Source organism: Coffea arabica, chromosome 3c (genome assembly GCF_036785885.1).
Source record: "Coffea arabica cultivar ET-39 chromosome 3c, Coffea Arabica ET-39 HiFi, whole genome shotgun sequence".
Lineage (NCBI taxonomy): Eukaryota > Viridiplantae > Streptophyta > Magnoliopsida > Gentianales > Rubiaceae > Coffea > Coffea arabica.
The window spans coordinates 1,374,049-1,397,273 of NC_092314.1; the positions used below are offsets into that span (position 1 = coordinate 1,374,049).

At 37.1% G+C, this 23,225-nt stretch overlaps 3 protein-coding genes and 1 long non-coding RNA gene across 8 annotated transcripts; 2 read left to right on the plus strand and 2 right to left on the minus strand.

The window, feature by feature from the left end:
- Positions 1-6,744: 6,744 nt before the first annotated feature.
- Positions 6,745-10,226, minus strand: LOC113734231 (UDP-glucuronic acid decarboxylase 2). Its single transcript, XM_027260642.2, has 8 exons — positions 9,601-10,226; positions 8,898-9,196; positions 8,503-8,650; positions 8,079-8,158; positions 7,898-7,981; positions 7,740-7,814; positions 7,341-7,433; positions 6,745-7,238 (listed from the first exon to the last, which is right to left on the minus strand). The coding sequence occupies exons 1-8, from the start codon at positions 9,917-9,919 to the stop codon at positions 7,014-7,016; spliced, it is 1,323 nt and encodes a 440-aa protein (XP_027116443.1). The 5' UTR covers positions 9,920-10,226; the 3' UTR covers positions 6,745-7,013.
- Positions 10,227-12,201: 1,975 nt separating this feature from the next.
- Positions 12,202-14,337, plus strand: LOC113733986 (uncharacterized). Its single transcript, XM_027260245.2, has 3 exons — positions 12,202-12,369; positions 12,462-12,552; positions 13,979-14,337. The coding sequence occupies exons 1-3, from the start codon at positions 12,300-12,302 to the stop codon at positions 14,112-14,114; spliced, it is 297 nt and encodes a 98-aa protein (XP_027116046.1). The 5' UTR covers positions 12,202-12,299; the 3' UTR covers positions 14,115-14,337.
- Positions 14,338-14,878: 541 nt separating this feature from the next.
- Positions 14,879-22,822, minus strand: LOC113733943 (putative E3 ubiquitin-protein ligase LIN-1). 5 transcript variants are annotated; one of them, XM_027260194.2, is made up of 17 exons: positions 22,068-22,822; positions 21,793-21,844; positions 21,327-21,458; positions 21,159-21,238; positions 19,868-21,058; positions 19,370-19,511; positions 19,035-19,280; positions 18,634-18,928; positions 17,749-17,870; positions 16,837-16,956; positions 16,440-16,571; positions 16,222-16,344; positions 16,015-16,125; positions 15,794-15,940; positions 15,608-15,733; positions 15,224-15,340; positions 14,879-15,138 (listed from the first exon to the last, which is right to left on the minus strand). In XM_027260194.2, the coding sequence occupies exons 1-17, from the start codon at positions 22,820-22,822 to the stop codon at positions 15,121-15,123; spliced, it is 3,909 nt and encodes a 1,302-aa protein (XP_027115995.1). In that variant the 3' UTR covers positions 14,879-15,120. The 5 variants fall into 5 exon arrangements, 3 of the variants coding, with proteins under 3 accessions (XP_027115995.1, XP_027115997.1, XP_027115999.1); XR_011841373.1 differs by lacking the exon at positions 14,879-15,138 and having other exon boundaries at positions 15,307-15,340; positions 15,608-15,746; XM_027260196.2 differs by lacking the exons at positions 14,879-15,138; positions 15,224-15,340 and having other exon boundaries at positions 15,615-15,752.
- LOC140037488 (uncharacterized) lies at positions 15,246-22,859 on the plus strand. Its single transcript, XR_011841375.1, has 5 exons — positions 15,246-15,361; positions 16,591-16,980; positions 17,149-17,184; positions 17,590-21,319; positions 22,264-22,859. It is a non-coding gene; the product is annotated as an uncharacterized lncRNA (long non-coding RNA).
- The last annotated feature ends 366 nt before the right edge of the window (positions 22,860-23,225 follow it).

The following is a 23,225-nucleotide window of genomic DNA, read 5'->3' on the forward strand; positions in this document are numbered from 1 at the left end:
TTTCTAGTTTTATATTTCGAAGTGTGAATAGCTATTTCTAGTTTTGAATGATCACAAAACTATTAAAAACATTACAAACGACATGTATTATTACATGATTGTAATGAAGCATCAACTTTGAATTTGAGATTGTTGGCCATTCGCCGAAAGGCAGCACTGTAGCCCTCCTTATATCCTCCGAGAACATAAAGAATTGAATAGTCCTCAATCACATGATGCTTTTGTACGAGGCATCTTGTGGTATTCTAGGGAAAAATGATTTAGTGAATATTAGTTGAACCACGTATGCCATGTGACATGGCAAATTTTTATGAGTATTGTTGAAAAAAGAAAAGTCCGAAAAATATGGTTGGCCAAGGGTTTTTTTTTTTTTTTTAAAGTTTTTGAAACCATCGAGGCTAAAATTTTTTTCTCTTTTTTAAATCCAAGGCCCAACGAGAGGGCTCCTTTTTTGCACAATAGTCCCTACCACCACATGAAGGGATTGATTAGCAAAAAGTACATGTTTAACAAAAGATAATTGTAGATAATTGTTTCAGAAACATGGCAGGCCTTCATTAGTTTTTTGTTTGACTTTCGTGAGTACCTGTTCTAACTATCTAAAAAAGTTAAAACTATGGAACATTATCAAAATAAATAAATAAATAATTTAAATTATGCAACTAATTGTATTACTTAGAATTTAGGGTTTAAATGTAAATTGTTCTAATTATGCAACTCATAGTTATTAAACCCAACTCGGTACTCAATCCAAAGAGCTGACCAAGTCACCGGTTCAACTGCGTGTTGCACGATAGGTATATCATATAACATAATAATATATTTCAAATTATAAAAATAATAAAATTTTTAAGTTGGTGGTTCAATTGATAGTTTTTTTCTCGATTCACCGATTAAACTGTCGAGTCGTTCACTAGTTAACGGATTTATTGCTTAACTGATTTAATTAGCAACCCAACTCGCTCCTATTGCCGGTTCATCGGATTGACTGATTCGACCATTGGGTCAAGTTGAAATTTATAACTATGATGCAACTTTTAAGCATTTAAATTTAAGAAAATGCGATGGATATCTAATTTAAATTGCTAAACAATTACCTTTTACTAATTGCTCCCTGTATATGATGTAAGGGACTATTGTGCAAAAAGGGTCCTCGCATTTCTGAAACGAGGAGGCCTTGAATTTAAGGAAAAAATTTTCAGCCCTTTTTGTTTTGAAAACATGGGGGCCATATGTTCAGAAAAATCCCCTTGACTAGCCACATTTTCCCGATTTTTTTTTCAACAATATTTAGAGAATTTTGCCCACATGATATTGTACTAAAACCAATCAAAAGTTACCAAGTAATGTGGTGCACCATTCCTTATCTGATATTTATGAGACAAGGAACGGTCCGTCGCTATTATTTATTGATGAATAATTCGTATTAGTACACAACTTGATATGTCATGTGGCATGTGCGATGTACGCAATACCTTCTCAGCATGCATTTGTGTTGACTAATGAGTAATGAAAGAATCTTGTTTCTCTGAATGTAGAATTCTTGATAATTTTGAAATATTGTGTTTCTCATGCACATATTTCTACCAATTACGTTGCCCCGTTGTTATAGAGTTTTGAAGTATTAATAAAGTATGTTTTTCTCCTTTAAAATTGCATTTGGTGGCACGATTCTTGGTCAAATTTTTACAGAAAGGCTTTATTATATGACAAACAAAAAATTTTAATTCAAGCTCCAAACAAAAAATAGTAATCCTACATGTAGTATAGAAAGCACTTTGGCAACAACTTTGTTAAGCTTTTCGTCTGCCTCCCCGTGGTTTTTTTTTTTGTACTTTTTCATGTTATGTAAATCATTGATGGAGCTTGTGGTATAATCTTTAAAGCAGGGAATGTTAGCTTGGGTTACTGATTTACCCTTTTCCAAGCTTTTGAAGGTTTTGGTTTGTCCAAGATGGTTGGCGTTTTAGTAATTTTGTTGTCCATGTGAATTTTTTTGTTGAGCCATGTGGTACAACTCTTGATGGGAGATTCTCAGTTTGATTTACCGATTTAACCTTTTGCAGCTATTTGGAAGTGTAATGGCTCACACAGTTATTCTCCTGGTAGCCATTGGGCCTGTTGATTTTTTTTTGTTTGTCAAAGGTCAACTTCTATATATATTGGGCCTGTTGATGTTGAGTACCTCTTGAATGGTCCTCGTTGATTTTTTAAGATTTTTTTTCTTTTTTGGTTCTTTTGGTGTGGTTGTCTTGGTATGGTGGAGTTCTGCATATGAAGGCAAAAAGAGCTTCTCTTGGATGGATTCCTGACTTTTAAGCAAAGAGAAAACATACTGCATCAGGAGTTTTATTGTTCTCTCTTTGCTTAAAAGTCAGGAATCCATCCAAGAGGAGTTTTTTTTGCCTCCATATGCAGAACTCCACCATTCCAAGACCACCACACCAAAAGAACCAAAAAAGAAAAAAACAATCTTAAAAAATCATCGAGGACCATTCAAGAAGTACTCAACATACTGCAAAACCACAATGTAGGCCTTCATGATCAATTCTCAATCACCACCACACAGACTTCTGATTACTTCAAAGATGCATAACAATGCTTCGTTAAAGATATGCATTACTATTACTTCTTGTTTGTGAGCTAATATCTTCCTTAAATTGAAAGTCAGATCTATATTTTTCCTAAATCATCGAACATTCAGTAAGTACATCAATACATATCCTACTATGCTCCACCTCTGCGTAAAATACTCACTCCAATTCACATGCTCTCCTCGATGGACCAAATTTTATTAATATAGGTAATATCTAATGCCTCATGCTAAATATAGAAAATTAATCTTGCGAAAGAAAGGTTAAATCCAACGCAGCTAGGATTTCCTGAGCTCTTGATTCTTTATTTCTTACACAGAAGATGAATCCTATGCCACAACAGCCAAGCTGCCAGTATCAGAAGTCAAAACTATGCTAAAGCAATGAATTTATAGAAAGGTAACAAAATTGGAGCTTTTTATACTAAATGAGTTTGAGACGATCCTGTTAAAGAACTATACATAAAGCCTTCATGCATACCCCTTCCCTCACGCCCAATTAGTAAATATGTATGGATATATAGTAACCAATTTGAGGCAGCTCAGTATGTCCACATCACAAAAGAAATTCTGGCATTGCTCCATAAGAATAGATATTATACTGCAAGCCATGTGAAGATCAATCCAAGAAAGACAAGATAAAAAATCACTAATACCCTAGAGACTCATCCACAGAAACATCTTTCCAAATGCATCGTTTACAGAATACTGCAAAGAACTTCACAAGGAGGAAAAGGTTTATTTTTCCCACTTTTTTTCTTTTCGCATTTTAGTTAGCCCATATAACAAAATCAAATTACTCAACAAGCAAAAAATTGATTTTTACATTTATTTTCCCTAAAATAAGAACCTTAAAATCGAAAAAAGGTACGTTCAAAATCGAACCCAATAAAATCGATAAATTTCCCACCGTAGCACTGCTAGGGCTTTGTTCAGAAGAGAATTGGATTGTAGAAAACCCAAAGGCAAATCCCATATAAACCCACTTTTTTCATCAATTTTAGCAAACAAATTCCTATTTCTCCCCTTGAATTCTAGCATACTAACAATAAGATTCAAAATTTCTGTCCTAAAATATCCCAAAGGAAAATGGAAAAAAAAAAAGAACATGGGAGAAGATGAATGCAATACATGCATATAAAGTAAATAAATCAGTAAATAGAAAGACGACTTACCAGAAAATAGACGATAGAGAAGCTGTAGATAGAGAAAGTAAGGGGTGTGAAACAGACAGAGCTCGAAAGGAGGAGGGGTTGAGAGACTGAGCAAGAGAGGTTTAAGGTTAGGGCTTTAGCTATTGGGGGCATAGGAAAAAATTAGAGAATTTCACCAATTTGGTCTCTAAACATTTTCATTTAAATCAATTTCATCCTTAATGAAATATTTTAACCAATTTAGTCATTGAACTAGTTTTTTACTTTCAATGCAGGACTTTTCATTACATCTTACTCAATTCGCGTGGACCAACAGTGGCGTAATTGTCACACTAGTTTAATATTCTGCAATTAACCGACAAAATAAATTAGAGATCATTACAAAAAAGGGGCGAACATCTGGGTTTGAAACTATTTCAATGGGGCATCAAGTTCGTGCAGCTACCAAATTTGCTGATTAAGATTTGACAAGATACTTGTAAGTTTTACACTAGTAAAGATCATCATGGGTTGTTTTTTTACTGTCATTGACGGGTTCGACAACTGTATAAGAAGAGCCATCATCACATATTACTGTCATCTGATGGGTTAAGTAAGAAACTAAATTACTTTGTGTCGAAGTGTTGGTTTTGGTTAAGAACTATGGAGGCCTGAACCTAGACTAGACATTGTGGTAGAATTCTTCTGCATCGAGTTGCAGTTGCAATAAGCCTGCTGAAGGATGGATCATCATCCCCTGAAATTCCAGATGTCTTCTTCCGGTTCCATGTTGCAAACTACCATTCTACCATCATCCTCCTGCATGCTTCCCTACAACACACATGTCAAAAAGGCCATGACTAATACATGAACTTGCATCATCTACTATGTTGGATAACTTCGACCTAATGGCTAATACTTCCTTCTTTCCACCTACACTGCAAATTTGCTTCTACCTCATTCTACTCCAAACCATGGAATTCAATCCTCAAGAGAAGCAATGCCACCTCTTTAAGTTCAAGCTCCAATTTTTCTCTTTCGTTCCATTTCTATGCATTCACCTTTCTTCTTCAGCTGTTTTAGCTCCCATTCTCCAGGATCCTTCCACTCGGCTTCACTTTCTATTACTTTACTTGAGAACCCCTTACCAGCAGCTCACAAAACTACTCATTGACCTCATTGCCTCTTTCAGCTGGGTGGAATGCACCTGCAACAACCCCTCTTCCTGTACGTACCGCTACCACCCGCTTCCCTGCGCTTCTCCTTTTTGCAACTGGCTCAATTCACCTACACTTTCAAACTGTTCTTCTGAACCCACCAATCCCATTTGTTTCGACAGCTTGTGCCATCTCTTCCTCGCAAGACCAAGGAACCGGAAAAGAGTGAGGGTGCAAGCACTAGCTGACATCAAGCTCTCTTCTCAGTGCTTTTCGTGGCCTACTGGGAGTTTTAACTTCTTTGAAGGTAGCACTGGATCTTTTTTTGACTAGACCCAAGCATTCGGACCACTCATTGGAGCTATGGTTGGTTCATATACTTTCAAGTAATTGTCTCTTGAGTAATACGGATTTGAGTGTTGGTAGTTGCACGAACTTGATGCCCAATTGAAATAGTTTCTCCCTTAATGCATCTTACCTATGCTCCTTTGCAGATAGAATTGAGAAATTGTGATGAGCCCTAATATCTTCAAACCCAGATGCTTGCCCCTTTTTGTAATGATCTCTAATTTGTTTCATCGGTTAATTGTAGAATATTAAACCAATGTGACAATTATATCCCTGTTGGTTCACGCAAATTGAGTAAAATGCAGTGAAAAGTCCTACATTGAAAGTAAAAAACTAGTTCAAGGACTAAATTAGTTAAAATATTTCTTTAAGGACTAAATTGATTTAAGTGAAAATGATTAGGGACCAAATTGGCGAAATTCCCAAAAAATTACAAGCAAGTGGTCAAAGATTCTCAGTAAAAATTAAAAACTGATGGTTTTACTGCCCTGCAGAGCTTTTTCTCTGGGTTAAAATCTTGAGGTTAATATTTGCTAAACATGCAAATATACACATTGCTCTAGATCGTTATTTTCTTTTATTTTGTAAATATCCACAAAAAATGATATTTGGTTTAATTGAATGATTTTTTATGGATTGGCATTGCTTATAGAACAATAGATAGTTTAGAGAGATGCTATGAGACAAGTGAGCAAATAAGAAGTTTTTTTTGACCCAATAATTGATGACAATTTTATCACAAGTTTTTTTTAAAAAAAATTATTCTAATGATTCTACAAAGATGTTGGTGATTGACATGAATAATGTTCTCAATTATTTGAAAAAAAATTGCTTGCGGTGATTTTATCTGTTTCATAACATAACATGATGGAGTCATTTATTTTTATTTCTATTTTTTATTTGCTTCTCTTTTTTTCCCCTCCTTTGTGAAAGAGGAGATGCAATTCTTATTTGTCCGGTCTTTATCTACAAACCATTATTAATCTTCAAAATCTACTGATGTAAGATTTTCAACTTCCAATCACTCACAAATCGTGAAAAACTTTGGTCGTAATCCAAGTTCTTCTTTCTATAGTTGATATTGACAAATTTCATATTCTTTATGCTTTTATTTTCAAATAGACCAAAATGGAAACATAATATTGCACACAAAAGGAGGAGAGATCCATTAAAGGGCGAAATTTGGAGGTCTCAATTCTTCAATCAGCTACGTTCCTCCCCAATAAGAGAGTACTATTTCTTTTTGAAGATTGGACGCATGCTATACCTCAAAAGATGTGGTTGCTAAACTTTCTGTATCTTCAACATACATTTTTAAAATTTGCCTGTCACAAATTGGAATGTATATGCTAATAGGCTAAGAGCCCATTTGACTTGCTTATTTCTGGAGTTTTTATGAAAAAAAAAATATTATAATAATTTGATATATATAAGATAAAATGATGATTGAAAAATATGTTAAAAAAAACATAAAAATGTTTTTGTGGAAAAAATGACAATCCAAGATCGTGAATGTCAAACAAGCATTAGATTAACTAAAGGTAGCAATTGGATTGTATACAGATACAAATGGAATTGTTACCACTAGCACTAATGTAAAACTTTTCTTAGCTTCCTTATCTAGGACACCATTATTCTTGAAGGAAATAATAGAATCAAGCTATGACCTTTTGTTCTATCTCATATTCTTCCCTTATTTTTACTCTATTTAATTTGTTTCCATGGTTTCTCCTAGCAACTTTCACCTATATATCCAAGGCGGCGATAACCTCGTGTTAGAAGCTATTCTGCAAGCTTTTGACTGCCTTGGGCGTCTTTTTCGTCACCAAAAATGCGTCTCCGGAAGTCAGAGACCATGAGAGGAAGTCCCTCGCGAAGGGACACTTTCGGTTCCCATCCAAGGAGTTTCTTGGCCTTTGAAATATCCGGCTTTCTCTTGTGAGGATCATCTGCAGTGTTTTCTCTGAACTCTATCTTTGCATTTGGATCAATTGTGTCTTGCACCACCTGTATCAATGCAATTTGAAGGCTCAATAAGCATTTTTTTTCCCCTCCCCTCCTCATTTCCTCTTTCAAATATATTCTTGGTATGCGTGAATTTATTATTACCTTGGCAAGTTCAAGCATGGTGAATTCACCAGGGTTTCCAAGATTGAAAGGTCCTACGTGGTCTCCTTCCATCAACCTCATCAAACCTTCAACCTGCAACATCATGCAACATGGTACGAGTTCTTTCTTCAGGCCCGCATTCAATAAACTGGATGAAATTTACTAGGAACAAATTCTGGCAAGGAGCTCCCAAAAAATAAAAATGTAAAAGAAACCAACGGGCCAAACCCTTTTGCTATATCCTGGAATCCATATCATGCTCAAATGAAATAACTAGCGCAAGATTGACTGAGAAATGACAAGGTTGAAGCAAATTCTAAAAGACAAATGGCATCCATCAAAACATAGAAGAAGAAATGCTCAATTTACGCGCAGGCAGAGAGGCCATAGACCCTTTACCAGATCAGAAACGTATTGGAAACTCCTAGTTTGCTTCCCATCCCCATAAACAGTCAATGGCTCCTTTCTTAAAGCCTGCAATGCAAAGTAGCGTTACATTTTGGACCATTGCATCTCCAAAGCGAAAGAACACAACTATATACTAATTGGAAGCAAACCTGAGCAACAAAATTGCTAACCACACGCCCATCATCGATGCACATACGTGGTCCATAAGTGTTAAAGATCCTAGCAATTCTCACCTAGGAAAAAGGTTTTTTTTTTTTTTTTTAAAAAGAATAATTAGCTCCATCACTATCAATGGTTAATTAATTAAAGGTCGCTCCATGATTTGAGTACCTCAATATTTAGGCCCCTGTGATAATCCATAGTCAAGGTCTCAGCTGTACGCTTTCCCTCATCATAACAACTGCGAACGCCTGAATGAAGAAGCAAACCAAACTAAGGTGTTAACCAAACTAAGGTGTAACTTCACTTGCTTAATCATCATTGTTGAAACAAATAAAAATGTCATCTACCAACAAAGAGAATAGACCACTCAATTTTCTCACACGCAATCCTATTTAATTAACCACTCCAATCCTTTAGATTTTGATTATTATATAATATAATTGAAGAAAGTACTCCAAGGCAATCAAAGCCAAACACTCGGTCACAAGTTGAGAAGTTTGACAGATGGAAGTGGACATGGAAGTTCCTAGAGCCCGTAGTAGGTGGTGAAAAGTAATCATCAAAAGAAAACAAGAAAAGAAAAGTGACTCACCAATTGGGTTGACATTTCCCCAATAAGTCTCGACTTGTGGATGCTCCAAAGGGTCACCATACACCTCACTGGTGCTCGTTAGCAAAAATCTAGCATTAATCCTCTTCGCCAATCCAAGCATGTTCAATGTCCCCATTACATTTGTCTTGTGATCTCTATCCATCAAAGTTAAAGGATTCTTCCAAAAGCCAGCATTAAAATCATGCTCACACACGTGCATTTTGACAAAAGGGATGGTGACAAAAAGCCATTCAACTATTTTGACAAGACATGAAACGTAAATTTAGAAAGTGACACTAATAATTGATATAGTAACTCGAAAAAGAGAAAGAGAAAGAAAGCTAGTACTGGTACAAACAACTAATCTTTGGAAGTTAGGTGCAAGAAAAGGATATGATGGTCTTAACGGGGTTGTACTTGTAATGGACGGGTGAGGCCGGGCAGGCGAGATGGTAGATCTGGTCCACTTCCAACATGATCGGCTCGACCACATCATGCCGAATCAGCTCGAACCTTGGGTTGGAGAAATGGTGCACTAAATTGTCTTTCCGACCGGTGAAGAAATTATCAACCACGATCACACTATCCCCGCGCTCCATCAGACGGTCCACAAGGTGACTCCCTACGAACCCCGCCCCGCCCGTTACCAAAACTCTCAGCCTTTTGTTCTTCAACCCCACCGGTAACCTTGCAACTGCATCATATATACTAACAATTTAGTCCCAACAACATCATCGAACCCGATTGATAATAATACTCTGCTATCAAACTCGATTTCTAGAGTGATTATAGAATTTTTCTAGATTGAAAATAATATGTTTTTTTATATATAAAAAAAAAAAAGAAAACACAAAACGCAAAAAGAAATTCTAGTCTAACATGCATGAAAAGCAGGAGGTGAAACGAATGTACAGAGTAGTATTTTTCAATACGCATTAAAATGTTCTTCATGTCGCCAATACTTGTTTCTGATGTTTTCCTTTCATCACTAGTGCCACATCTCTATACTTGCAACAGAGTATAAATATTCATAACTAAATTACCATAAAGAATCACTTATGCCAAAATTCAGAGATACAATTCAAGTAATTTGATTACCTCCATTGGACGATTGATCACGGTCATAATCGCTCAGCTCAAGAGCAATTCTTCGAGGGACATGATGAGTTGACTCCATTAAAGAATCTGGAATCCATCCATGGTGATTCGGGGTAGATGATGATGATGATGATGTCAAAGCAGGAACGGCAGTGAAAATGAGAGATGCAATGCCAATCCCGATCAAAAGGCATACCAACCTCTGCTCCTCCAGCACATATTGAATCGGATACGTTACAAAAGATAGCCTTTTTCTAGGCCTAATAGCCTGGCTTTTCCCGGATGAACCCATATATTTTTTTCCGTCTCCTTCCACCATTTAAGAGTTATTCTCTCTTGATCTCAAAAATGTGATGATTTGTGCATTTGGTGGTCTTAATATGGCACAAGAAATGAGTGTGTGTGTGTGTGTGTGTTTTTTTTTTTTTTCTGAGAAAGAGAGAAAAGAAAGAGAGAGATGAAAGAAAGGAGGAGAGTGGTGAGGGATCTTTAAGTGAGAAAGACTCAAACCAAGAGGAGTTCGGAGATGGCGGTTTGAAGAGTGGCGAGGTGTAGACTTTTGCATGAAATTTCGCCGTAAGATCGCTGTCCCGCCGCGCGTGACCAATGGTTCTCTGGTTTTCGGCTCTGCTTAACGCTTTTCATCTTGATTTATGGTCTGCTTTGCTTTCTTAATTAAATGCCACCTGCTTTTGACTTTAATTACATTTCCTTTAAGCAATGGTAAACATCTTCATCACATTACATTATGGGGTTGGACCACCTTCATTAATTCTGGCAACCAGAAAATATACTTAGTGCCTTCATTGCCGAAATTTGGAGCAACAATGGAAAAGCCTATGTATATATACGGATACCCTTCAAAGCAATTACCTGAATCATTAGTTAGAATGTAGTTAATTTTCCTCCTCTTTTTTTTTTTTTTCTTTTTTAGCTTAGATGGGGTGGAATGCGGATTAGTATTTAAGGATTTTCTAATTGAGATTCTTTTACGCTTAATAACATCTTATTTTTCTATGATTGGTGCTAGACTGAACAGTATTGCTACGAAAGGGGGGGGGGGGTCATAAGAGGCTAATACTAGTGTAATTCTCCAAGAGGATATATAATATAACACCAAGAAATTCATTAATTTCTGATTTTTCAGACAGAAAAAGATCGTCTCAAACACGTGTGCATTGTAGCAGAATCAATTTACAAGCTTGATATTACACGTTTTCTTTTGTGGAGGAGGATGATAGCTGTTTTTTTGGCACTTTCACATCAATAGCAGCCTAGAACGCCTGCTAATTTGTTTGTAGTAGTCAAGCTGAATGGTGGTGTATCCTGCTTTTAAGATTGTAAAGTTTATTGTCTAAACAGTTGTAGGATGTAATTGAGTCGAGTTGAACTCGAATATCGCCATACTCGAGTTCGACTCAACTTGCAGGAATGATACTCGAGTTTGAGCTCGAGCTCAAGCGAGTAGCGTTATTGGAATTTGATACATTATTCATAGAACTGGAACTTGACTCCCATGGGATCTGGTTCACCTTATCGAGTTGGATTCACGAAAATTTGGAAATTTCATTTTTTTAACAAATTTTGAGCGAATGACATTATCACTCTTCAAAAATTTTTATACAACCTAAGACATTTTGTAAATTCAACCATCCTTGTAAGCATAAGGATAATTTTATAAAAATAATATATTAAAAAATTAAAATTAAAAATTTCGATAAGATTCGATGAGCTTTTGAGTTTTACTACTGAATACTCGAACTCGATTCGTTAGGGCTTGTCGAGCTACTCGAACTGGGGTTGAACTCGGATTACTTGAACTCGATCAATCCGAATTTGAGTCGAGTTTTTGATTAAGCTGCTCACGAGCAGATCGATTCGATTACAACCCTACTAAGTACTGCAGGATGTGTAATGGTGTATCCGGAAGCACTGAGCAACCAAAATTCAAGTGATTAAATTTCGGCAGAAATTCAGGTCATCTGGTCCAGATGATTTAGTCAATACTAATAACAAGTTGAGCAGTAGATTTAGAACAACTCACCATGGTAAAAGATACATTAGCCAAAAATAGCTAGTACCAGTTAATTTTAGGGAAGTCTAGTCGAATCTGATGGCTATATTGGTGAAACTGCAAAACATATTACTAGTACAACATTTGATGTCATTGGAACTTGATTAGGAGAAACCGCACACCATGCAGTCCACTGGAAAAGAAAAACATTCACCTGGTGGTCTTGACTCTTGATCACTTTCAGCTGTAACACAAGGCATCCTGAAGACGAAACCGGCTAATTTGCGGCTCCAACGCAATGATTGCAAAATGCAAATATTGCATTCATGACCAGGATGAGAATCCAGCCACGCCTGTGGCTCATTCCGCACGTAACGCTCCAAATCCAATCCCCTCTCCGCTCCCCAAGATAAAGTTGGGCTGAAATGTCTGGTCCAAAACCGAATAAAAATGGGTTGGGCCTGCATTCATCGTAGTCGGCAAACGAGCCCAAACGTTACAATGCCGAAAGACACGTGCAAGGCTAACAATCAATCGAGAAACTGCGTGGACCTTGCCAACCCAACACAAAAACACGCGTTCCCCAAACTTTTACTTCCATTTCCTCTTTGACCCAAAGGAACGAAAAAGTGCTTCAGAAAAGCAATAGGGAAAAAAAAAAAAGTTAAAAAAAAAAGACGAAAAGATGACGGAAAATAAGAACGCCTTCGATTCTGTCCGTGAATGGATTGCCGAGCACAAGCTTCGTACTGTTGGTAAAGTTTACTCTTTTTTCCTTTATTGCTGTTTGTTTTTGTGATATTATATTTGATGGGCTCAGTTGTTTTCTTCTTGCTTTAATACGAAGGGTGTTTATGGCTGAGTGGAATAGCGGGTTCGATTGCCTACAATTGGTCTCAACCCAACATGAAAACCAGCGTTAAGATTATTCACGCCAGGTTTGTATATTTTTGCCCTTTTGCTTCCTCAGAGATAAATGTAAGTTGTTCAGGAGTGTGATATAGGAACGATTCTTGAATCAGCTGTAATTTGTTACACTTGATAAAGATTAAATTTTTATTACATTTTAAATGTTATGTTATTGGAAAAGTACGTTTGTATGTGTTTTAGTTCTTAGACGTGATTTGTTGCTCCATAGAAAAGTGGGGTTGGGAGGTAGGAATTGGGTGAGGAAATTTGAAATCAAAAATGACCGATCCCAAATTTACCTTTTCGCCTGCAGTTCTTTTCTTGGTTCGGCCTCAAGTACCTACTGAGGTTGCTTAAAGCCCTCTCTTCTTGTATGTTTGAGGAGGAGAAACGTAGAGATGAAGGTTTTTATATGCAGTTCTTCTTGTATGTTTCATTGAAGTAAATGAAACAGTGAACGTGCATTTTTTTTGATACCATTGAGTTTGTTGTGTTTAGGCTAACGGATCCCAAATCCTGAATGATCTTGTCGTAGTGTGAAATGATACGATTCCACCAGTGACCTCTTTATCGTTCAATGGGCAATAATGAAGTGAGTTATGCTTAACTCTCATGTTTTACCCTGATCAAACTTAGTTTTGATATTGCGCAGCCACCTGGATTTAGATATTAATAGTTGTAGGAATTAATGTGATAACCACATCAGAAGCATTAACTGCTGGTATAGTGAGCAAATCAAACTTCTTGTAGAGTGGCTTTCGGTTTAAGTAGTGTGATGGGAGATTAAAAATTAGACTTTATGAGGTCCTCAAAATTTTTTGGCAGAAATAAGGAAAGCAAGAATGATAATTCTAAGTGCCTGGGCACACTAATTGATGTAAATGTAGCACTCACAAAATCAGTGATTTTCGTTTCCAGGCTTGTCTAGTGCTGGATACTTCGCATGCTTGGTGATTCACTGTTATGGTAGGCTGACTAAATTATCTATTGACTACTATGATACTGGCCTACTAGCCCCTGATAAGACTTTCCTGTTTGGAGATCAGGTTTGCTGAATTAACAAAATGTTACCGTCCCTTGGATTCTGCAGAATCCTCGGTTTTATCTAATGTATTTTTTAGAGTACATGGTAGGGGCTGTGGGAGCAGCATGGCTCTTCTTCTGAAGCTTTACACAAGCTCTTGGTGGCTTTTCCACTCACATGTCTATTTCAGGCTCTCCACATATGAAGTAGTCAGATTAATGAATGTTTCAAAATATTCTCTCTAGCTGATTTCTAGTCGCCTATGGTCTAGATCTGAAAATTATTATGTCTAAGTAATTTTTTTGAATTCCTGCTGTGAGAAATTAGGATTGTGGTAGGTTGTTTTGGTTAATATTCCAGTGCCTATATTTTTTCCATTATTATTATTTTTTTTGGGTTCTGGTATTTTGACTTTTCTTTTCGTGAATCAGGTTGCATGCGCAAGCGCTGACACTTGCTGCATTAGTTGGGGCTGCTGGTGTTGAATATTTTGACCACAAATCTGGAGCAAAAGCTGAACGTGTTGCCAAGTTTCTTAATTATGAAGGACATCCTCAAAAGGATTGAATCTGTGATTCGTTGAATGTTATTACATCCACTTGGAATATCATTTAATCTAATACGAGATAGTCTTAGTTCCTTAATAGGATGTCTTTTCGGGGAAAACACACGGAGCTTTTGTTTTCTTGTGATATGTTTGATTATTCAGCCTGGATGCTCATAGCTTCTGGCCCCCTTATTGAGAACCTGAAGAAGAGGAAAAGTGAATGGAATATTTCTATTTGCAGTAGTTATCTTGGTTTTTTCTTGGGTTTTTGGCTTAATCGCTTACGTTTTGTTAAAACTTAAAAAACTGAAAAACTCAAAAGGGACGGCAAATCCCAGTGGTACCATTAAGCATACTGCACCTATGATTTTAGCTTCGTTTTCTGGCAGTATCACATTTCCGTTCATTTTGGTGCAGTTCTGCTCATACAATTGTCTTATCTTAACCTTGAAAGGGAATTGTAGATAACGACTCAGGACTATCCTACTTTTGATTCTACCATTTCATTTTATATGTCACTAAAGCTTCAGTTCCACTTGCTACAGCTGTGCTATGAAAACAGAACTTTTCCCAGTTACTGAAAAAGTTTGTACAGGACGGATGTTTGGAACGTTGCTCCATGCAGCAAATGCCAAAACTTGCTATATTATCCACGTACTAAGAACACTTGATCCCGGTAAAACCACGCGAAGTTGTTTGTACATGATGGTAAAACTTTCAAGTCATTTGACATGCAGGGAGCGGTTAGGACTAACTTCGTGCAAGATGTTGTGCCCCAATTGAATTATGCAAACAAATATCAGATTTTCCACTAATTTTCATGCCAGGCGTACACAATTTTGGATGATATACAGTGATTTTATCGTATGATGTTCTTGTTTTCTAGTTACATTCTTTGCTTTATATATATATATATATATATATATATATATATATTTATATATAAACTTTTTACATGGGGAAAATGGCTCAAACTGATTCTAAGCATTTGAGTCTACCCATATCTGGGGTCATGTCCGTCTTCTGTTACAGTGGAATCCAGCCCTGTACAATGACAATATTACACGAGTACGAGGATTAATTGTTACAGAATTAAACCGAATTGTAATTTCTGCTGAATTTAACTAACCTTGATGAGTCCTGTCTCAGTACCACAAAGAATCATGTCATTGGCGGAAAGTAGGCTCGTTATTTTGCTGCCAGCTGATAATCTTCCAACTTTGTGTAGTGTTCCTCTCAACCAGATCTGGACACATATGAAATACAGGTAAGATGAGGGCACCAAATGATTTTGTCCAGGGAAAATGTGTTTAATCTTTTTTGTTCAAGAACATATGAAGATCTTGTTCATTCCTACTCTACAGTGGAGCATTGACATTCCATATTTGCCTAGCAGTTATCTACATGTGATAGTCGTCTTGCTCGACTTACCTTATTTCAAGGCATTAAGCCCTATAATTAATCTGATTTTGACATGAACCAGTCAATTTATGAACTAGATATTGTTGTTTACCTGAAGACTGCTTCTTGATGCAGCGGTATTCAAGTATATGAAATCCTCTACTACTTCCATAGCGAGCACATTTGCACCTTTCTCAGACATCACTGATACTTGGGGCTTAATGTTTCGTCTCCAATCCTGCACGTTTGTCCTATTACTGAAGTGTTTTAATAGATTAGATGTTAACAAATAGTATACCTTTATTGTAGAACCTTCAACTACTACACTTCCACCATATAGCCAGTCCTTGTAAACAGCTAGGGTGTTGACTGGCTTATTCTGCATCAGCCACTTCTTTGCTGGTGCTCTAATCTCTTGTTCTCTGCAGTTTGTTATGGCCAATTCCTGAATCAAGGTGTATATTACTGCGTGTATTATATTGGGAACCAGCTGTGTGTTCATTGAAGCCTCAAACTAACCTGTATGCTTGAATCTACACACCCCGCGTATACCTTCCCTTGTACAACCGTCATGGCCTTTACACTTTTATTCTTGAAAATGTCTTTTGCATTTCTTGAGGCATCAAAAACCTAGTAGATAGGATAATGTTAAAGGTAATTAGTTCGTACACTCATTCAGAATAATGTTCATGACCAAATTATAAGTTCGCTCATCATAATCATTACCTTCATTTTATGACCTCGGCTAATTGTGAAAATTAATTGCCCAAAAGTATCAATACTTTGAATTGATTCCTTGGTTGCTATTATTTCTATGCATTCAAGATTTCTTTGGACCATTTGCCAAATCTGCATGAGGGAAAAAAAAGCAACGCTTCTTATGAAGATGCTTGTCATTTTTCTGCCATCAGCACAACTGATAAGAGAAATGATGGTTTTCCTACCTTTATTGATTTGTCTGCAGATCCGCTCAGCAGGCAATTCCCTTGTTCAAGAAGAGCAAAGCATGTTACTGCCTTATTGTGATTTTTCATGTCCTGTACTAATGTTGCAGTCTGTCCCTTAATGTCCCATACCTATGATATCAAACTGCAGGTTATGATGATTTTCTGCATCAAATTCCATGTTATGCTTCTTGAGATCGAGGGAGTCAAATATATTGTTGAAACTCCATGATGGGCTATTAGAAGATTCTCCCATGCTTTTGGCCAAGTTCAACAACATAAAGAGAAGATAAAAGGGAAATGCTTGCCCAAAAACTAACTTGGTGGGGAATGACATGCTTTTGGCACTAATTTAGTTTCGTGATTAAGAAGTGTGAAAAACAGAGACAGAACTAACCTTAATTGAACCATCTGCATATCCACTGCAAAGCTGTCCCCTGTAGTATATGAGAGCAGTTACAGCTCCATTACGACCATGACCAACCTCCAAAGTTTGAGTATGAACACAAGATATTCGCTGCATGATGCCAATGTATCAGAGGTTAGTACTTGAAAACATAGAAAAACACATTTGCACATGTACCAGATATCGTGATTTTTTCTTTTTCCTTGTGAATTTGAATGTGATGGATCATGCTTGACGTTTATCCTAAATTTCGTGTTGATGTCTATTCCATCGAAACTTGGTTGCTGGATACCTCTTTGTCAGCTGCATTCGTTGGCATTCATCGTTTCATCCACAATGGTATGTTGTTTCAAACACCTGCATCCTTTCACTTGGCTTCCTTCTTAAAAAATTATCGTACTTAAAGTTATGAGATTTTGTAGCTATATTCTTTGAGGAAGATGAGAGGACTTGAATGTTACCTCAGTACGGGAACATACAAGATGTCTATCACCAGTTTCTTGACATTTTGGGGAATATTAGGTGCAACTAAATTAAGCTACTAGTGACATTGCAAGTTTATTGCGATTCATTAAACAAATTCTAATGTGTGTTAGAAGTGTTGTTGAGTTGCTATGGACTTTATGCTGTAATTCTACTTTGTAGATCCAAATGCCAAGTGCTAGACTTAAGAGTAAAACAAGGCATATTTTGTTCTTAATCTATTTGCTCCTTTTATTTAAAGAAGTAAAATTCTTTTTGTAGGACTTGCCTGCAAAGCTGGAATCTGTTGATCCACCAAGCTAAAGAAAGGGGGTGGAAAGTATACAAAAAAGTGATGCTTCATGGATGATTACATCAACACAAAAATGCACATCCTGGACTCAATGATAAGAAAACTGTGGATGTAATTGCAGACCTTACCCACTTATTAGGTTGGAAATAGTCAGCTACTCTTAGTAATTCCTCTGCCATCCAGGTGACATTTGCAAGGCGTCTCAGTGATTCTCGCACTCCTTCTGAAAAGTGTATCAGCTTCTTCATCCCTGCTTAAACAATACTGTGAGGTTAATTAATGAGTTGATTAAAACGGTGTCCTTACTCAAGGTGATTGTAGGTGATTATAGGTTTAAAGTGGAAGAACATGATTCGTATGGTCGTTCAACAAATAAATATGTGACAGATCCTAGTTTGTTCTCCCAGAATCTAGTTGATTAAAATGGGGTCCTTACTCAAGGTGATTGTAGGTGATTATAGCCTTAAAGTGGAAGAACATGATTCTTATGGTCGTTCAACAAATAAATATGTGACAGATTCTAGCTTGCTCTCCCATAATCTAGCTAAAAAACTGGTCTGACAGTGTAATGGAAAACATTGCACATAATAGTTTCTTCATCAGCTCACTGCTTTGGAACCAGTCTCCTCAAGGGCTCACAGAGTATCTGGCCTTTTATTTGGTTGCTGTGAACATCATTGTGTCTTTCAATATGTTCTAACCGTAATAAAGTATTTTAAGTTCTTTGCTAATCAATGCTTAGATGTAAATTAAGTAGTTATCCTTGTTCTTGCAACAGGTAACTGCTCACCATAATATCGTTTAGTCAGTTATGTTTGCACATATACACTAAGACACCCCTACGAATTCAGAAGCCAAACTTTCCAACCATTGACAGTGTAATCCCTCGTGAAGCCTTTTTGACAAGATATGACAGCCTCAGAAGCTGGAATATTTTCCTCCTGTTTTTAGTCTATCACATTCTTATTTTTGTTCAATCTATATGATGCCCTATCATGCTATGGGGACTTTACCTCTACCCAAAGTATAGTTGTAGATGCATAGACATGCCAATAGTCTTTCCTCGAGTTCAAATCCAGGATGCACATATTGCTCGATTTTGTTCAACAAGATCTCACATGCACTGGATCGCAACTCATCAGAACTTTTTGCAACTTCACATCCAATCCATGCAATAGCTGTGAGACAGTCTCGAGAAATCCTCTTTGACTTACTGTCAAGTCCCTTCACCAGATCATGGAAGACAGGAGCGCCAAACTTCATAATGCGTCTTGCAAGTTTGCTGCACCATGCGTCTATGCCAGCATCCTATAGTTCCACATAAGTTGTTACAGTTGCTCATGGGTTATTTTTTCAGATAATTGCACCTTGTTTCCTTTTACCGTTCCAAGCTGACAATATGATGACAATTTACCTGCAAACTTTCATCTGAGAAGTCATAATTCTTTATCATGTTCTTGTGATGTAGTGAGGTTAAACCAGCCCTTTTTGCCAACCACGCCACTGTGTATGGTTCTCCAGTCCAAGAATAAGTTCCACCTATATTTGATAGGATGAATGCTGATAATGCTTGTTTTGCAGAGTTCTCCTCAGATATCAGTGATTCAAGAAGTTCCTTCATGGCTTCTTCTCGGTACATGAGCTTGCTAGATGCTTCTTCCTGAAATATGGAAAATCCTTAAATCGTCTTAAGTAACATATGTGGATATTAATTTTTGTTTATGGAGAACTTAAACAAATTTACGTTACCAGCAAGTCTAATTGGAGTAACAAACTTGCTGCTAAGAGTCTATGCTCAGGTTGAGAATTCTGGATGAGAAGTAGCAATGCACTCATGCTGTTGATGCTTCCTTCTTTTCTTATCTCTTGCAGCAATTTAATTGCTGATGACCTGATACAGAAGTGTCTCATTAGACTGCCACAACTAGGATCATGATCTACTTACAACATAGGGTCCAGTTAACTTGTTTTTGGAAATTACTTGTTCCTGTTAATGCAAGGAGGGTTTTTGCTATTTTTTAGTGAAGCTCCACCTTGAGTCCACATTGTTAGTTGAATAGGTTATTTAAGTTGAATAATGGGTCTAGTCTATTGACACATTGAATCGCTGAAAGAATGCTGATGCATCTGAGAAAGTTTGATAAAATTTACCCCATCTCTCTCGCTCTCTCTCTCTCTTATTTTTTCAGCTCTTTGCTTTTAGCTAATGGCATTACACTCAAAACACTTAAAGCAGCATTATAATACCTTGGCATGCGAAGCAGTTCATGAAAAAATTCCAGGGCTGTTGATGTTGCTCGTTTCTGATTGCTTCGTAGGAGAGAGAAAAGTTCAGTAATTGGAGCGAACTCGCATATGAACTTTCTGCAGTGTGCATCATAACGCATGCATCTTACAAGGATAGCAGCCAAAGAGATGAACTCTTCAAGGTTATTGTTTCCTGGGACATCAAGGAGCCCAGAAAGTACTCTAGGTGAGCTGATAGTGGACAGGTGCATGTTATTTGTTGTATAGTCAAATGCAGTCACAAGTATTTCAATAATCATCAGTGATGCTGCCCGAGGTGTCAGCCGAATTGATGTTATAGCATCCTTGTAGCTGTTAGAAGTGCAGACGACCTCCACTAAACAAGGTAAAATTCCTAATGTCTTGATTTCTTCAGGTGGAGGATTTATCAAATAGATTAAGATAGATGCCTCATGCACATTTCTTCTAAGAGCAGTTGCCAAATCATACAACTGCAACCCCTTGCGCTTGATGTCTTCAATAATTGTTTTGTTCCCTGAAACTATTGTTGACAGTATAGTCACTGAAGCTCTGATCACCTGCTCCTTTTTGGAGGTTGAAATAGCCATTAGCAGTTGATCCAAAATTATGTCCTTCAGTAGGGAATACTTCAAACCTCTTCTATTGTTCAACAATTTGTATACCGTTGAAATTTCAACTGTATAATCTTCCTCAAGATTTCCCAGTGTTTCGGAGAAGCAAAGCTTTGAAATTAGCCTTTCTAGTATTTGGGCCTGCTCGATATGAGATGTTTCTTCAGGATATTTTTGAAGTTGATGTAAAGTATCACCAAAAGTTGTGCTTTTCATTCCCGTATCAGAAACTAAACTTCTTGTACGATGCAGTTGGTGGAACTGATGACCCCTTGGAGGAGTTGCCAACTCTTTAAAACTAGATTGTCGCCAATCTTGTAACTCCAATTTGCCTTGAGCAGCATCCTTTTTTCTTTTTCCATGTACAGGGACTTGTGAATTATTGTCTTTCGGTCTTGTAGCTGATACATCTATATCACTGAATGAGCTGGTTAATGTTCTAGAAAGGAGATTGAGAACAGCCAATCCTCGGCCATCTCTACGCATTAGATGTGTAGAATGCTGGGGCGTACACGCTGTAATTTCTGCATGCTGCTTGTAGCAAGAAGCTTGCAAGTTCCTATATTCAGTTAAATAAATCATATTAGTCTATCACATTAATATCTTTTGAAAGATCAGTCACTAAAAAAGAATTTTAATATTTTGACGATGCACCAAACTGGTCATCAACTTCAGCTTGCTGGTCGTCTGCATTTTTCTTTCTGATTTTCAGTGAGAATGCCGAGCCTCTCTGGTTTCCCTGATTCAAGAAGAAGAAGAAGAAATTGTGTGATCTATTTATAGAAGAACTCCTCGTTCAAATACTCATCTTTCTAGGAAGGTATTACCTCAGTAAACGTTTCTTCTGTTGAACTGCTGTTGCATGACTCCATGGAAATTGGGGTATCAGACTGTGATTCAGTTAGGATATCTTTTAAGCATTTCATACTCGAGCTTCTCATGGTTTCTGCGTAACAGCCCTGTGTCAAATGTGGAATAGCTATTGCATCATTTAGGACCCTGAAATCTTGATTATCAGATCCCATTATTGGTAATGTATTCTGTATAATCAAGGTGGACCTAACAGACTCGTTTTTCCTCTAGGTTAAACATTATAAACAAGTTGAAGGAATGTATCCTTTATGTTTTCTGAGCCCTTTTTTTTTTCTGTGTCGTTTCTGGATATGCAACTTGATTTACATACATCGATAGATGGTCTGCATGCGCATATGGAAATAGTTAATCTTCAAGTTTCTGAAAGAATTCAATTCTATACTTAATTGCTCCCAAGATAAAACATAGGCAAAGTCTTACCCTAAGATTGCTCCCTTGGCTTTTCCCATTGGCACTTCTGAAAACTGGTTCCCTGTTCATAGTCATTAATTAATAACGAGATATGGCTAGTTCAAGAGTATTGAGCATTTCTCAGAGAAAGAATTGTTAAAAAAATTTATAATAGTAAAAGACAAGATGCATAAGTATGTAAATTCTATTTTACTAGTTCAAAGTCTAATTTAGCAATCACTTTGCCATAAAGCATGTAAGTGCCAACCAGTTGAGACGAAATGAGCGTCAAGAAAAACTCTCACATTATGTACTTTGATTTGTCGTCTGGGACAGCATTGCCTATGCTTGCAAGGTGCTTTGTATCATGCTCACCATTAGACATGATCTGGTAATATAACAACCAGGCTTTATATTCCTTAGCCATCCATCCCATAATTTCATTGGCCTGATCCTCATCAAGATCTATGACAGTGGCTGATTTTGATAACCTACTCCCAGGTCGTTCCTGCCTTTTATGCCTGATGTACATATGCATGATACTTTGGCAAAGCTCTGGCGCGAATTCATCACGGACAAGCCTAGGGGAAACAAGAAGAGCTTGAAGAAAGTGTAATGCAGCCTGCCAATCATCTCTTTGGAGCTTCCGGACAACTGATAGGTAAAAGTAGGAGCAACAGATCAAATATTCATTGGGAATTCCAGATGTAAATCCTTGCTCATGGAGTGAAGCAGGAACTTGAAGCATTTTCTCTGAATTCTGCAGCCTCGAGGTTCTCTCTTCTTCCCCTTTTGCTTGAGTTGCCGCATCAATAGCCTCAATACCCCAATACAGATTTGATACTATCGAATACTCTGAGAATTCAAAAGTTGGTTGCTTCCGAATTTTAAGCTTGGAAGTGCATTTGAATTTCAAAGACATCCATGCCTTATTATTTGCAAGCAATGCATTTATGTGCTGATTGATTGTAGTGGCAAGTGCACTCACAGACTCAATGTCTAATCTCATAGTGTTATCTTTGGAAAAGGATGAAGCAGCAGAACCAGAGATGGAAGCCATTGAGTTCTGCAACAATTTAGCCTCATCAAGAACAAAAGGAAGAAGAAAAAGAGGCAGATAAGAGGGGGATATGTATGTAAACGTTGCAGAGCATTAGAGGTCTGCAACATCTGCTCGTGATTGTTTGCTAAAACTCCCAAACTTCTGTGGTCCCTCTCTTACTGAGTATTAGCAGTAAGACAGAGATATGGCCGTTGGGGCTGTCGAAGGAGGGAAAGTAATCGAGTGAAACAAATTTATGTTTTGGCTGCACTTTCTTAGTCACTGAAGATCATTATCCAAGCCATATTAACAACAGGTTCCCTTTTTTTTTAAGAATGTTACAGTTGATAGTTGGTGAAGAATGAGTAGGAAAAATCTTCAAATGAATGATACACTTATCTGAAAACTATTCCTGCTAAGC

Excerpts from the sequence above, each read along its gene's own strand:
- LOC113733986 (XM_027260245.2), top strand. The coding sequence starts at position 12,300 with ATGACGGAAAATAAGAACGCCTTCGATTCTGTCCGTGAATGGATTGCC. Across the intron at positions 12,370-12,461 it reads GCACAAGCTTCGTACTGTTG|GGTGTTTATGGCTGAGTGGA; the intron begins GTAAAGTTTACT and ends TTTAATACGAAG. Across the intron at positions 12,553-13,978 it reads GTTAAGATTATTCACGCCAG|GTTGCATGCGCAAGCGCTGA; the intron begins GTTTGTATATTT and ends TTCGTGAATCAG.
- LOC113734231 (XM_027260642.2), bottom strand. The coding sequence starts at position 9,919 with ATGGTGGAAGGAGACGGAAAAAAATATATGGGTTCATCCGGGAAAAGC. Across the intron at positions 8,159-8,502 it reads GGGAAATGTCAACCCAATTG|GCGTTCGCAGTTGTTATGAT; the intron begins GTGAGTCACTTT and ends TTCTTCATTCAG. Across the intron at positions 7,434-7,739 it reads TCCAATACGTTTCTGATCTG|GTTGAAGGTTTGATGAGGTT; the intron begins GTAAAGGGTCTA and ends ATGATGTTGCAG.
- LOC113733943 (XM_027260194.2), bottom strand. The coding sequence starts at position 22,822 with ATGGCTTCCATCTCTGGTTCTGCTGCTTCATCCTTTTCCAAAGATAAC. Across the intron at positions 16,572-16,836 it reads ATGCAGATGGTTCAATTAAG|GTATGGGACATTAAGGGACA; the intron begins GTTAGTTCTGTC and ends TTGATATCATAG. Across the intron at positions 16,126-16,221 it reads GCCGAGGTCATAAAATGAAG|GTTTTTGATGCCTCAAGAAA; the intron begins GTAATGATTATG and ends CCTATCTACTAG.